The sequence below is a fragment of the Sapajus apella genome, unplaced genomic scaffold (genome assembly GCF_009761245.1).
Source record: "Sapajus apella isolate SASKATOON/1434 unplaced genomic scaffold, GSC_monkey_1.0 scaffold20, whole genome shotgun sequence".
NCBI lineage: Eukaryota > Metazoa > Chordata > Mammalia > Primates > Cebidae > Sapajus > Sapajus apella.
The window spans coordinates 12,831,653-12,844,068 of record NW_022436960.1 but is presented as its reverse complement, the minus strand read 5'-3'; the positions used below and the strand labels follow the sequence as shown (position 1 = coordinate 12,844,068).

The 12,416-nt window shown below is 46.7% G+C and overlaps 1 protein-coding gene and 1 long non-coding RNA gene across 2 annotated transcripts; both read left to right on the top strand.

Annotated features, from left to right (window-relative positions):
* The first annotated feature begins 499 nt into the window (after window positions 1-499).
* Window positions 500-12,096, top strand: CALM1 (calmodulin 1). Its single transcript, XM_032287655.1, has 6 exons — window positions 500-766; window positions 3,580-3,610; window positions 4,768-4,911; window positions 7,690-7,796; window positions 8,200-8,335; window positions 8,511-12,096. The coding sequence occupies exons 1-6, from the start codon at window positions 764-766 to the stop codon at window positions 8,537-8,539; spliced, it is 450 nt and encodes a 149-aa protein (XP_032143546.1). The 5' UTR covers window positions 500-763; the 3' UTR covers window positions 8,540-12,096.
* Window positions 5,354-7,259, top strand: LOC116557892. The gene is made up of 2 exons (XR_004271745.1): window positions 5,354-5,651; window positions 5,956-7,259. It is a non-coding gene; the product is annotated as an uncharacterized LOC116557892 (long non-coding RNA).
* Window positions 12,097-12,416: the final 320 nt, after the last annotated feature.

The window sequence follows — 12,416 nt, the reverse complement described above, 5'->3', positions numbered from 1 at the left end:
TACCTCGTCCTCTGCAGACTCCCTTCTCTGCCGCTGAAGGAGTGCGGCCGATTCCTCTGCCTCAACCTCACCGCGGACACCCTAGTCCCAGGACCTCCCGCAGCACCGCAAACTGAAAGTGGCTGCTGCAGACTCAAGGACGAGGGGCACGCGGGAGCCGGCAACCCCAGTGGAACGGTTGGAAACGTTGAGTTGTGAGAGTCACCCAGGTGGGATGAGGCTGGGGTGGGTAGGGGGGCGAACGGTTCCAAAGCTCTGGGTCGCCCGAAAGTTGGACTAGGCAGGCGCCCGGTCTTCGCCCCGGCTCGGGATGGGCATCTCCTGAGAACTCCCCGCCACACCTGCCCCGAGACCGCGCGCCCAGCCTAAAACGCTCCCCGTGGCCGACCCCGCGCAGGGCCGCCGCGACTGGCGCACAGGGGGCGGTGGAAGGCCGGGCGGACCGGGGGGCGGGGCCGGGCGGGCAAGGCCCGGCTGCCGCATCTCCACTCTGCGCGAAACGGCTCCGCCGCGGCGGAGGGATACGAGGCGCCGTATATATATCGGGGAGCAGGCTCGCGCTCCGGCAGTGCTGTTGCGAGTCTCGTGGACGCGGTGCCATTACTCGCAGTCAGGCGGCGGCGCAGGCGGCGGCGGCGGCGGCACAGAGCACAGCGCGCCTTAGCAGCGGCAGCGGCAGCATCGGAGGCACCCCGGCCGTCACAGCCCCCGCGCTGGTGCAGCCACCCTCGCTCCCTCTGCTCTTGCTCCCTTCGCTCGCACCATGGTAGGTCGGGAGTGGCAAATGCCGTTGTAGCAGCTGCCCAAGATTTCTTTTCAGATCTCTGTTTTGTTTTTGGTTTTTGGTTTGGGGGAGGTTTCTCTTTTCTGAATGTTACGCAGCCGCTGCGTTTAAAGGAGGATGCATTTTGGATTTGCATCTCGGCGATCTCTGCCAGGGAGCTTCATTTATTGGTTCTCCTTGGAGCTGGACTTGGCCGTGGGCCGTCCACCGGCAGGGGCTCCAGCCACAACTGCAGCGGGGCTTTCCGCATCCACCCACCCCCACCCCCACCCCTACCCTCCTCCCGGCCCCGCACCCACTGCATCCAGCAGCGCCGCACCCGGGCTGCCTGCAGCGAAGCGTTTCGGCCCGGGAGCCGGGCGGGGCCGGGCACTAGACTTCCCCCTCGCCCCTCCCCATCCCGCTTCTCCCCCGGCGCGAAGGTGGCAGATCGGGCGGGCAGCGGAGAATGAATGGGCTAGAGCGGGCCGGTGGCGCACATTGCTCCAGCCGAGTGTTGGGGGCACAGTCAACGTCCGCCACCTCACCTCCTTGGCCGGCCCTGCCGGGCGCTCTTCCCTCCTTCCTCCCGGGGGGCGCGGCGCGGGCGTGGGCTGGGAAGGAAGGAGCCGGGAAGGGTGGAGTTGGGGGGCAGGAAGGCGAGGGGTTGGGGGCGGAGAGGGCGGAAGCGGCTGCCGGGCCGCCCTTCGCCTGGGCGGGGCCCTGCGGTGTGGCCGCGGCTCGTGCCTGCCGCTTTTGCACCCCTGCGGCCCCCCACCCGGTGCGGCAGTGCAGGCGGGCGTGAACCTCGGTGCACCAGGAGGCCCTTCCCGCGGGAGGCGCCCGGCTCATGCTAATTGGGGCGGGGGGGCGGGGGAGGAGGGAGCTGGCGCGCGGCTCGGTTTCCATTAGAGACGCAAAGTTTCTGCCCCGGGAGGAGGCGGTGGCGCGGCGGCCTCGCCGCCTGGGGGAGCAAAAGCGGGTGGGAGGTGCGGGTCGGCCTTGGCCGCGGCCCTGGAGCGCGGGGGCCGGGGATGGGGACCCTTCGGGCCGAGGAGCGGCGGCGTCCCGACGCACTCCTGGGGCCGCCTTGCACCTCTCCTGCCTTCGGGCACGCGCCCTGCCCTCTGGTTGCTCGTTCCTCCTGCCCCGCGCCACTTCCAGGACGCAGAGAGATGCCCTCCACATTTCCGCTTTCTCTGCAGCATCTAGATTGCCAGATGCGACTGTGCGCCTCGCTGGGTGTTTTCCACAGCCCCTTCCTCCCTCGGCTGACAGGGCTGACATCACCGACTGCATTTCTGGTTTGGCGGGTGGGGAGATGGTTCCCCGCAGGGTTCTGTAACGCCTTTGCCCACAGGGCTAGTGCCATTTGGGGGAGGAGGATTTCGTTGTCTAGAAACTTGACGCTCCTGGTAACCCCTCTAACAAGAGAGTTTTGTTGCGAGGTGGGGCTGTTTTCCCCTTAAGGTGACAGTTTCTCTTGCGAGGTGTGGCAGCACTTGCTGTTGTGCAAGACAGATGTTGCCCTGATGTTACATAAATCATCGTGTCTCCCTCCTTTAAAGAAAGCCAATTTTTAGTGAGTGGGGTAGAAAGGAAGACCCATTTGTAATTTGTAAAAAAAAAAAAGTTTTTGCTCAGAATCGATGTATTGGAACGCCATTCCTACTGTTATTAAAGTTTTCACTTAAGAGAATAAACTTCATCAGCTTTCTATTAGGACTTATTTTGTAACTGGCTTCTTAGGTATAGTTCATTAAAATGGAAATACATATTAGCTGCCCTTGAAGTCTCGAATTCCCTCGACTGGAAGCACAGGTTCAGTGTGGTAGAGACCAAATAATACAAGTGAGAAATTCCTTCGTGGCCATTACTCAAATGAAGTGTGTTTATTAAGAGCAGTTCTTACGTCATTCTTAAGGTAGGTAGGGTTAATACTCTCCAGCAAATTGAATGGATACTCTGCCAGAAAAGAGAGAAGTATGTTTATAGTCTGATAATTGTTGTATAGTTTTCTGTGTACTTAATTTTTGCAGTTTTGTAACACTGTATAAGATGGTACGAGTTTTTCCTGGCTTCTGAATCAGGATAATTTGACCTAGGGCATTATCAGTTGTAATGGTAGGCTTTTAGCAAATAACTGCCTAATTTAAAGGATTGGAAAGCATTTGTTACATGGAAATGAAGTTGGTGGGGTACCTGGTTGCTGTATATTTTTTCTACTTAATTATTATTTCTCATAAAATGGATATAAAAGCCTGTTAATCCAACCCAATGCCATTATGTAATGCTAGTTTGGAGATTTTGAGGGCCTGGAGCAGTGTGCAAGGTGTGCTAAAAGCCCGCCCCTGGATGAGATCCTGATCCTGGCTGTGGTGGCAGTGGCAGTGGGCTGGGTCCCTTGGTCGTGGAAGGGGGGGACTGTGGTGTCCATGATGCAGTAGGTGGCGCTCTTCTGTCTTAGAGTCTGCTGCCACTGCAGCTGGTGCCGTGGGGCCTTCTGCCACTAGAGGTGCCATTTTTCACATTGTGAACTTAGCCTAGTTAGATCGCGGAGCAAACTAAGCCATGGGCCCAGAAAAGAAAATTTAGAAGTGAGCAGATGTTGTCGCTTCCTTGTAATCCTTTGTTAAAATAGCATAGAGAGTTTCCTTTATTCTAATTACTTTGGTTAAGTGACAGTGCTACAGGTTTCAAAATATTTTTTAAGAGTGATTTTTGAAAGATCACAATATTAAAAATGTAACTGGAAAACCTATGTTGATCTCTAAACTATTGTGGACTGAAAGATAACCTTTTCTTTCTTCATGTAGGCTGATCAGCTGACCGAAGAACAGATTGCTGGTAAGTTAACAACTCCAGGGAGTCCCCAGAAGGCCAGAACTAGGCACTGACTCAGTTTTGGTGACTCCTCTGTTCCTCCCCCTTACAGTCTGGGCAGTTTTCTAGGAATTTATTTAAAGAAGAACAGTAAGAAGAAACATTTAGGTCAGGTGTTATTCCTGCCAGTACTTTATAGATGAGGTGAAAGGAAGTAAAACTAAGGATGCCCACTTGTTAAACCCTGGAGAATTTGACCATGTTCCACAATGTGCAAAGTTTGCATATGATTGAATTGTACTGAGCCTGCTACTCAACAGTTGAGTTTACAATTCTTATGCCATGGGTCTTTCAGTAATCTGCCATGAAAGCTTGTGCTTGCTGTCCTAAAATAAATGAAAATGGGTGACAATGAGTGTTAGGACCACTGTAATAATTGGGAAGAAAGTTATATTAGTTAAACTCTTGCCCAAGCTGGACCCGAACTCCTGGGCTCAAGCAGTCCTGCCTTAGCCTCCCAAGTAGCTGGGACCATAGGCATGTGCCTCTACGTCTGGTAGCTTTTAGCTTTTTATTCCCTGGAGGGCTTGTTTTGAGACTGTGTCTCTTTAGGAAACCAGAAATGCCTCTGAAATATCCTAAAAGTCATGTAGAGAGAAACAGACTGGTTACCTGGGAATGTCCATTTCTAGTAAGCATTTCATGTTGCTATGAAACAAGGGATTTTTATGGCTTTAGAAATGTAACAGGAAGGGACTTGAAGGAGGCACATGGACCAGTCTTATCAGATTGGATTTCATTGCTTGAACCCAGGAGGCAGGGGGTTGCAGTGATTCAAGATTGCACCCTGCCCTCCAGCCTGGGGGACAGAGCGAGATTCCCTTGCCAAAAAAAAAAAAAAAAAAAATGGATTTAGGACCAATTTAAGCATGTTCCAGCTTAGCTGCCTTTAAATATGGGAATATTGTGGTTTACTGGGAGCAGTGTTTGCTTTGTAGGCTGCTGTATGAAGGCTAGTCCAACAGGACTGTTGTGGTCTTTATTTCAGTAGATAAAAACCAGACAGCTTCTGATACCTTGCACAACTTGAATGGCTTGCTTTGGCAAGCTCCCAGCAAGTGTGTATTGTGACTGGGTTGGATAAAGACATTCATTTTAAAGGGTCAACTTTTGTTTTTCAGAATTCAAAGAAGCTTTCTCCCTATTTGATAAAGATGGCGATGGCACCATCACAACAAAGGAACTTGGAACTGTCATGAGGTCACTGGGTCAGAACCCAACGGAAGCTGAGTTGCAGGATATGATCAACGAAGTGGATGCTGATGGTAAGGGCTTTAGAATCATGAATAAGGGCCATTGTTGTGTAATTCAAGTTCAGGCATGTCAGAGGATTGTCTGGTTCGAGTCCCCAGCGCAAAGCAAAGGTGCAAAGATCCTTTCTGTGGTTGCCTTAGGGCCATTGACAATTAAAATAGAAGATTATGGGCCTTGCGGCCGCCCTGCTTACTGTCTAGAACGTTTCCTGCATGGGATCACTGTGTTGTTTTTTTGTGATGTGACCTAGAGCTCAAATCTTTTTTTTTTTTTTTTTTTTTTTTTTTTGGAGAGGGAGTCTTACTCTGTCACCCAGGCTGAAGTGCAATAGCACGATCTCAGCTCACTGCAACCTCTGCCTCCCGGGTTCAAGTGATTCTCCTGCCTTAGCCTTCCAAGTAGCTGGGACTACAGGCTCACGCCACCACGCCTGGCTAATTTTTTGTGTCTTTAGTAGAGACGGGGTTTTCACCATGTTGCCCAGGCTGGTCTCGAACTCTTGACTCATGATCTGCCCGCCTTGCCCTCCCAAAGTGCTGGGATTACAGACATGAGCCACTGCTCCAGGCTGAGCTCGCATCTTTTATCAACTGGCCTATGAGTCTGCACTGAGTCTTGAGAGGGAGGTAAAATTAAAGAGCCATCAAACGTGCTTTTTAACAAGCTTACTGTGTCTAAAAGAGGAGGAGGAGGAACAGCTGGATGAAGTGGGTGACGAGCACTCTTAGAAGTTACCATAGAAGTGAGTACAGTGTGCCGGGCGCGGTGGCTCAAGCCTGTAATCCCAGCACTTTGGGAGGCAGAGGCGGGTGGATCACGAGGTCAAGAGATCGAGACCATCCTGGTCAACATGGTGAAACCCCGTCTCTACTAAAAATACAAAAAATTAGCTGGGCATGGTGGTGCGTGCCTGTAATCCCAACTACTCAGGAGGCTGAGGCAGGAGAATTGCCTGAACCCAGGAGGCGGAGGTTGCGGTGAGCCGAGATCGCGCCATTGCACTCCAGCCTGGGTAACATGAGTGAAACTCCGTCTCAAAAAAAAAAAAAAGTGAGTACAGTGTGAGCTGTAGATGTGTTTGCTGCAGAGGACCATGTGAGGTTCGGAGGTGGGGCGTGTGGTGACGGGGGGGTAGGTCTGCAGAACCTAACAGAAGGGGAAGCTGTAAGGTGCAGGGGCAGATGGCACCAGCATTAACCCTGTCCATTCCTCTTGACTCTACAGCAGTGGACAACAGGCCTTTTATTGCTGATTTACCATCAGTAAGCAGTCTTTGAAGCACACTTTCCCTGCCCTAAAAAAAAAATATTTTTGTACCATATATATAAATACACACATACACAGACACACACACACACACACACAAATACAAATATACTATGTAACATTATAGAACATGCTTTTTAAAAGATGAGTTGGGGAGAGAGAAGGGAAAAAGAAAAAAAGATGAGTTAAGAATAAACAATTTGGATCTAGATTTTACTTTCTAGATGATTGACTTGAAGGTGGTAGAGTAGAGTAATGCTTGTCTGGTCACAGACATTTGGATGAAGGGCTTTTAAGTTCTTTGACAAAGGTTTCAGCCCATTAGAGTGGTTTTCACTAATAGTGTTCTAGAAAGAAAAGATTGTCCATAGTTCTGTGTAGTTTGACTGCTAAGATGATCAGCTATCCGGGAACATGAAGTAGCTTCTTCTTCTTTTGCAGGACCCCTGGGAGTCTGTGCTTGGGGAGGGGAGAAGCTTATTAGGCTCTTGGATTGTGTGGAAGAAGAAGTTGTGCCAGGCTACAGAATCCTGTGTTTGCACTGAGAAAATAGGATGGTACCTGACCTCTGCATGGCTGTGAGATAGCTTTAGATAATTTCTTTTGTCTTCAATGAATACAAACAATATCTTAAAATTTTTGAGACCAAAAAGTCTTAAAGGGATCCCTGAGTTATTTTCTTTTAAAGGCACAGGTGACAATTAGTAACTTAACGTAGGGTTTTTCTTCCTAGTCTTATTTCCATTGAGTTCAAGTTACACTGTTAGCCTGGAGTGCTTGTTTTTAGGGGTATTTATCTCTTAGTTTTAAAGAGGAGTTGTTTGGAGTACTGGCCATAGAACAGATTCTTCTGACAGTTCTCTAAGTGTTACTGCTCTGAGCTGTGAGAAGGCTTCTGAGCTTTTCCCTTAATGGGAAATAAAGATACTGAGTTGAAAGAAAACAAGTTAGGCGACTTAACCATCATAGTGTGGCCAAGAAATGATCCTGGAGAAGATATGCCCCATGGCATAACAAAATCAATATTCCTCCCTCATAATCTTTTCTCCCCTAAAACATTTTATACTCTTAACCTGCAGCTCAGTTCTAGGCCTTCTTTCCATTACTACTGTCACTAACCAAGGCAGAGTTAGACCTGCGCGATTTTCCTAAGTCAAGGATGGCAGGCGGGGGTACTTCCTTCCCTTGGGAGTAGAAAGGTTCAGGCTCCGGTGTTGTGTGCTGCTTTTCTCTTCAACGTACCGCCCTTCATGACCCTTCCGTGGGCTTGAATCCGGATGTGCATTTGCCTTTGTATAATTAGATGCTATCCTGGGTACTGATGATGAGTTTGAAATTATGTGAAATTGCCCTGTGAAGTATTTGAACATTTTAGACCTGCAAATGACTGAACCTAGTAAGAGAGTTTGCCACTTCATCCCAGCACATGTTTATCATTCTCTATGGTGGTTCTGAAGTGATGACTGCAGGGCAGCATGAATGGAGTGCTTACTTTACATGAGCTTTTTGTTTTTTAATTTGAGGTAATGGCACCATTGACTTCCCCGAATTTTTGACTATGATGGCTAGAAAAATGAAAGATACGGATAGTGAAGAAGAAATCCGTGAGGCATTCCGAGTCTTTGACAAGGTAATCCAGCTTCTACATAGCAGATGGTACTTACGTATGGCTTTTTCTGCTGTCGCTTGTAAAAGCTATGACAATGTTAGACACGGAAGACTTAGTCTACTGCCTGAGCGTCTGATCTCACTTTCAAAAATCCTTTTTATGGTAACCGTATCAAGTGAGGGTAGGCATAATAGGAATTTTGGACCACGTTTCCTGACTGTTACTTTGAATTGTTGTGGGCTTTTGAAAATCCTGTTTTTGTATTAACTGTTTGCATGTATTTTGTAGGTTAGAGGTGGGAACTAGGGAGCAGAGAATTGTTGGTGGGAGCAGAGTTAGCAGTAACGTGAGAGCGCATAACTAAGTCAAAGACCTGCTTGCCCACACCACATCATTAGCAGTAACAATTGTCGAATGTTCACAGGATGGCAATGGGTACATCAGTGCAGCAGAACTACGTCACGTCATGACAAACTTAGGAGAAAAGCTAACAGATGAAGAAGTAGATGAAATGATCAGAGAAGCAGATATTGATGGAGATGGACAAGTCAACTATGAAGGTAAAACTAAGTTCTTTGAGCTCAGTTTTTCATGGTTTTACCTTTAGGATCTGTAAACAAGCTAACTGCTTCACTAGACAGTCTTCAACCTTATTTTATGCGCAGTAGAGATGTTGTGTTCATTAAGGCCGCTTTCAAAGATAACCACAAGTTACCATTATATTTGTCTTTTCAGAATTCGTACAGATGATGACTGCAAAATGAAGACCTACTTTCAACTCCTTTTTCCCCCCTCTAGAAGAATCAAATTGAATCTTTTACTTACCTCTTGCAAAAAAAAGAAAAAAGAAAAAAGTTCATTATTCATTCTGTTTCTATATAGCAAAACCGAATGTCAAAAGTACCTTCTGTCCACACACACAAAATCTGCATGTATTGGTTGGTGGTCCTGTCCCCTAAAGATCAAGCTACACATCAGTTTTACAATATAAATACTTGTACTACCTTAATGATAAGGACTCCTTAAAGCTCCATTTGCTAATGATTAATACACTGTTTGGGCTGGCCAGTTTTTCATGCATGCAGCTTGACGATTGAGCACAGTCAGGCATTTGTATTAAAAACGAAAAATGAAAAAACAAATCCAAAACCTATTCAAATGGGTTCTAATTCAATTTGTTTAGTATAAATTGTCATAGCTGGTTTACTGAAAACAAACACATTTAAAATTGGTTTACCTCAGGATGACGCGCAGAAAAATGGGTGAAGGATAAACCGTTCAGACATGGCCCCACTGGTAGGATGGTCCTCTTGTACTGCGTGTGCTCCGACCCATGGTGATGGTGACACACCCTGGTACCACACCCGTGTATGTTGGTTTAGTGTTGGCTGCATTGTTCCAGAGTGAAACAGGTATCAGGCTGTCACTGTTCACCCAAATTTTTAATAAGGAACTTACCAAGGGAGCATCTTTGGACTCTCTATTTTTAAAACCTCCTGAACCGTGACTTGGAGCCGGCAGAGTAGGCTGTGGCTGTAGACTTCAGCACAACCATCAACATCGTTGTTCAAAGTAATTACAATTTACGTCCATTCCAAGTTGTAAATGCTGGTCTTTTTTTTTTTTTTTTTTTTTTCCCCAATAAAAAGACCATTAACTTAAAGTGGTGTTAAATGCTTTGTAAAGCTGAGATCTAAATGGGGACAAGGCAGGTGGAGGGGAGGCCAGTGTACGTTTAAATGCCCACAGCTCAGCATTGGGTTTCCCTCCCAAGGTCCCAGCACCAACCTCTGAGCCCAAGACCTTGCCTAAAAAAAAGCGGATACCAATTGCTTCATCCTATTTATGGACATGTAGGTCTATTTGCATTTTCACTGGGGGGGAGGGGGGAAGGTGTGAATTATGGTAACTTTTAATGATCTATTCAGGCAGTAGAGCTCTTAAGGAAAAAACAAACCCACTTTCTCTCAAGCATGTATTTAGGGGTTGTTCTCAATTGTGCTGCTGATTACCTGTCTTATGTAACTACTTGAGACCATCTGTGCAAGAGACATGATTTAGTGTGTCTGTAATTCAATCCTCGCTGTGTGTGGTAGAAGCAGTAGTCACTTTTCTAAGCCAGTCTCTTCATGCCTAAAAGACACTACCAGTCACCTTTGATTCATGACTTTTAATTTATGATTAAACTTAACCTTTGCCTTCTTTTTCCCCCCCCCCCCCCCCAAGTTGACTTTACTTTCTCTCCCTACAAGTAGAACTAATGCTAACTTCCAGCTTGAAAGTAAAACTCCAGTCTGGAGTGAATTTTGTGTCTAACTATAAACCTGTAACCAAAACTCAGACATCTGGTACTGGTCTTTGCGTTGAGATTGGTCCCTGTAAAAAGCCCTCTTAAAAGCATATTGCATTTAGTACAGAGCTCTTTTTTGAAATGAAGGCTGGAGATGTGCATTTTTCATGATGTTAACTGGTTGTATCTCATTAGCAAAGAGATTGGGGTTTTGAGTGTTTGTGTGGGTGTTTTCAATTTGCCAGGGAACAGTGGCAGGCTGCTAGCAAGACAGTAAGAAGCTCTTGGCAGCCAAATGGGTGCATTCAGGGCTGATTTATAGAGACCCTTGGCTTCTCCTTCTCCTACTCCCTGTCTTTCTGGCATTTTGTAGCTTGTTAGATTTTCTGCCAGAGGGGTAGGTCAGAGCAGTGGAGAGGAGACATCGCCCACGTGCTTCTGCTGCTGGTCCTTGGGCTGGGTGGTTGGTAGAAGAGTGGTTGACACTATGAGCTAAGGGTTGGCTTTTATAATTCCCTGAATCTGAAAGGAATGCCCAAGCGTACCTTGGGGTTTCTATTCTGGTGAGATAGGGTTCCTGGTTTGAGTAAGTTAATGTCCTGGATATTTCTTGTGGCGGGGGGTGGTCAAAGAGCCTGATTGCTGACCCAGTTTCAGGCCTGTGGTCAGTGACCTCTTGGTATTTTTAAAGGGTGCTGGAGGGGGTGATCTGACTTGTTTTTTTGAGAGGTAGCCTAACCCTCAAGTCTTTTTAGAAACTGGGTGGACTCTCTTAGCGGTCCTGTAGCCTATCCTAAAAGACTACCTTTGAAACAGGATTCTTGTATGGCCAGGATCCTGTCTGGGAAGCAGAAACCCTACCCCAGCCCCCTCCAGGGCATGCTGAGTTCCAGTTTTGAGCAGAAATGAGGCAGAATCCACTGTAGCCTTCCCCCCTGGCATTTGGGGGGGATGACCAACCCAGACGTTGGATGTTAGTCTGCATGAGTTTGCAAGAGGAGATAGCTGGGTGTCGTGGCGGTGCCCTTGAAGTTGGTTAGCGCCTTCCTGTAAACTCTTGCCCCTACTTCTAACTCCTCTATAAATATATACATATATTTATGTATAAAGTGATTAGTTGAACTGGCATCCCGCTTTAGCCTGAGACTTGCCATAAGAAACTGCTGAGTACTTGGCAAACCCTTTCATAGTTTTGTTCTCCATCTGTTTGGGGTGGGTGTTGAGCCAGGCAAATGGATCTCGATCTTTCAGATGGGCTTTTGATGCACTGTTGCCAAGGAAGGCTTTTTCTGATTTTTTGACAAATGAATTTTTGCACACTTTCATTGGTGTCTTTCGGCAACTTACACACATTGAAAATGAGCTATTGTACATATTTTTATATTCTCTTTATAAATGCATGTCTGATTGTACTTGTAACAATATTGTAATGAACGGCTGTGCAGTAGGCCTAGCGCTGCTGTGTCTCATCAGAGGAAAAGCTTACTATGAACCCCTCAGCATACTGGGAACCTCTTCCTGAACAAAGAATGTAAATTTGGTCAAGTCTACTCTTCCGTTCATTCAATTATTTTAAACATTTGAATTATTTATTGTATATCCTAAATATATTTATCCTCTGGCAGTGACTAGATTTCCACTAATGTGTCTTAATCTATCCCTCCAGCTGGCAGTTACTGTTTTTTTATCCCTTGAAGTTGTCCTGTAGGAGACAGAAATTCTTTGCTGTCTGTATCCCTTGGAGTAAGAAGGTAGTGGCATGGGTGGAGTGTGTGTTCTTTCTCCAAATCTATTATGATGTTTATTAAACACTTCTGTAGCAAAGATGGTGGTAGTTCTTTTGTTACTGAAGTTGCCCTTCACCATGGCGATTTGAAAAGGAGATGTACTTGAACGTTTCTGTAAATCTTGAGATAAACTGTTTGGAGATTTAACCACCTCTCTGATGGGGGACCAACTCTATGGAAATTGTAAATAAGTTTTATTTATAAACCTGGCACTGTATTCAATAAACATTTCTGCAGCCTTTCATCTCTAACTGCGAACTGTGTAGGTTCTTAGCTTGTATAGCTTTCAATTCCTTTTGCTCTCAAGATGGACCTGCCTCAGATGTGATTTCACTTGGGCTCTCGTACTGTGAGAGTGAGGGGCCAGAAATATAGACACGTTCCACAACAGCCTTACTCGAGTTTTAAGTAGGTTGTTAGCTGACATTTTAACCTATTCTCAGCCTATTTGTCCATGCTTCGTTTTCATGCAGAAAATTTACACTATAAAGATGTTTCCATTTAACTCCAAGTCTCTTGAGGACTTGCGTAAAGCAATATCTATTTTTTTCAGTAAGATGGGAA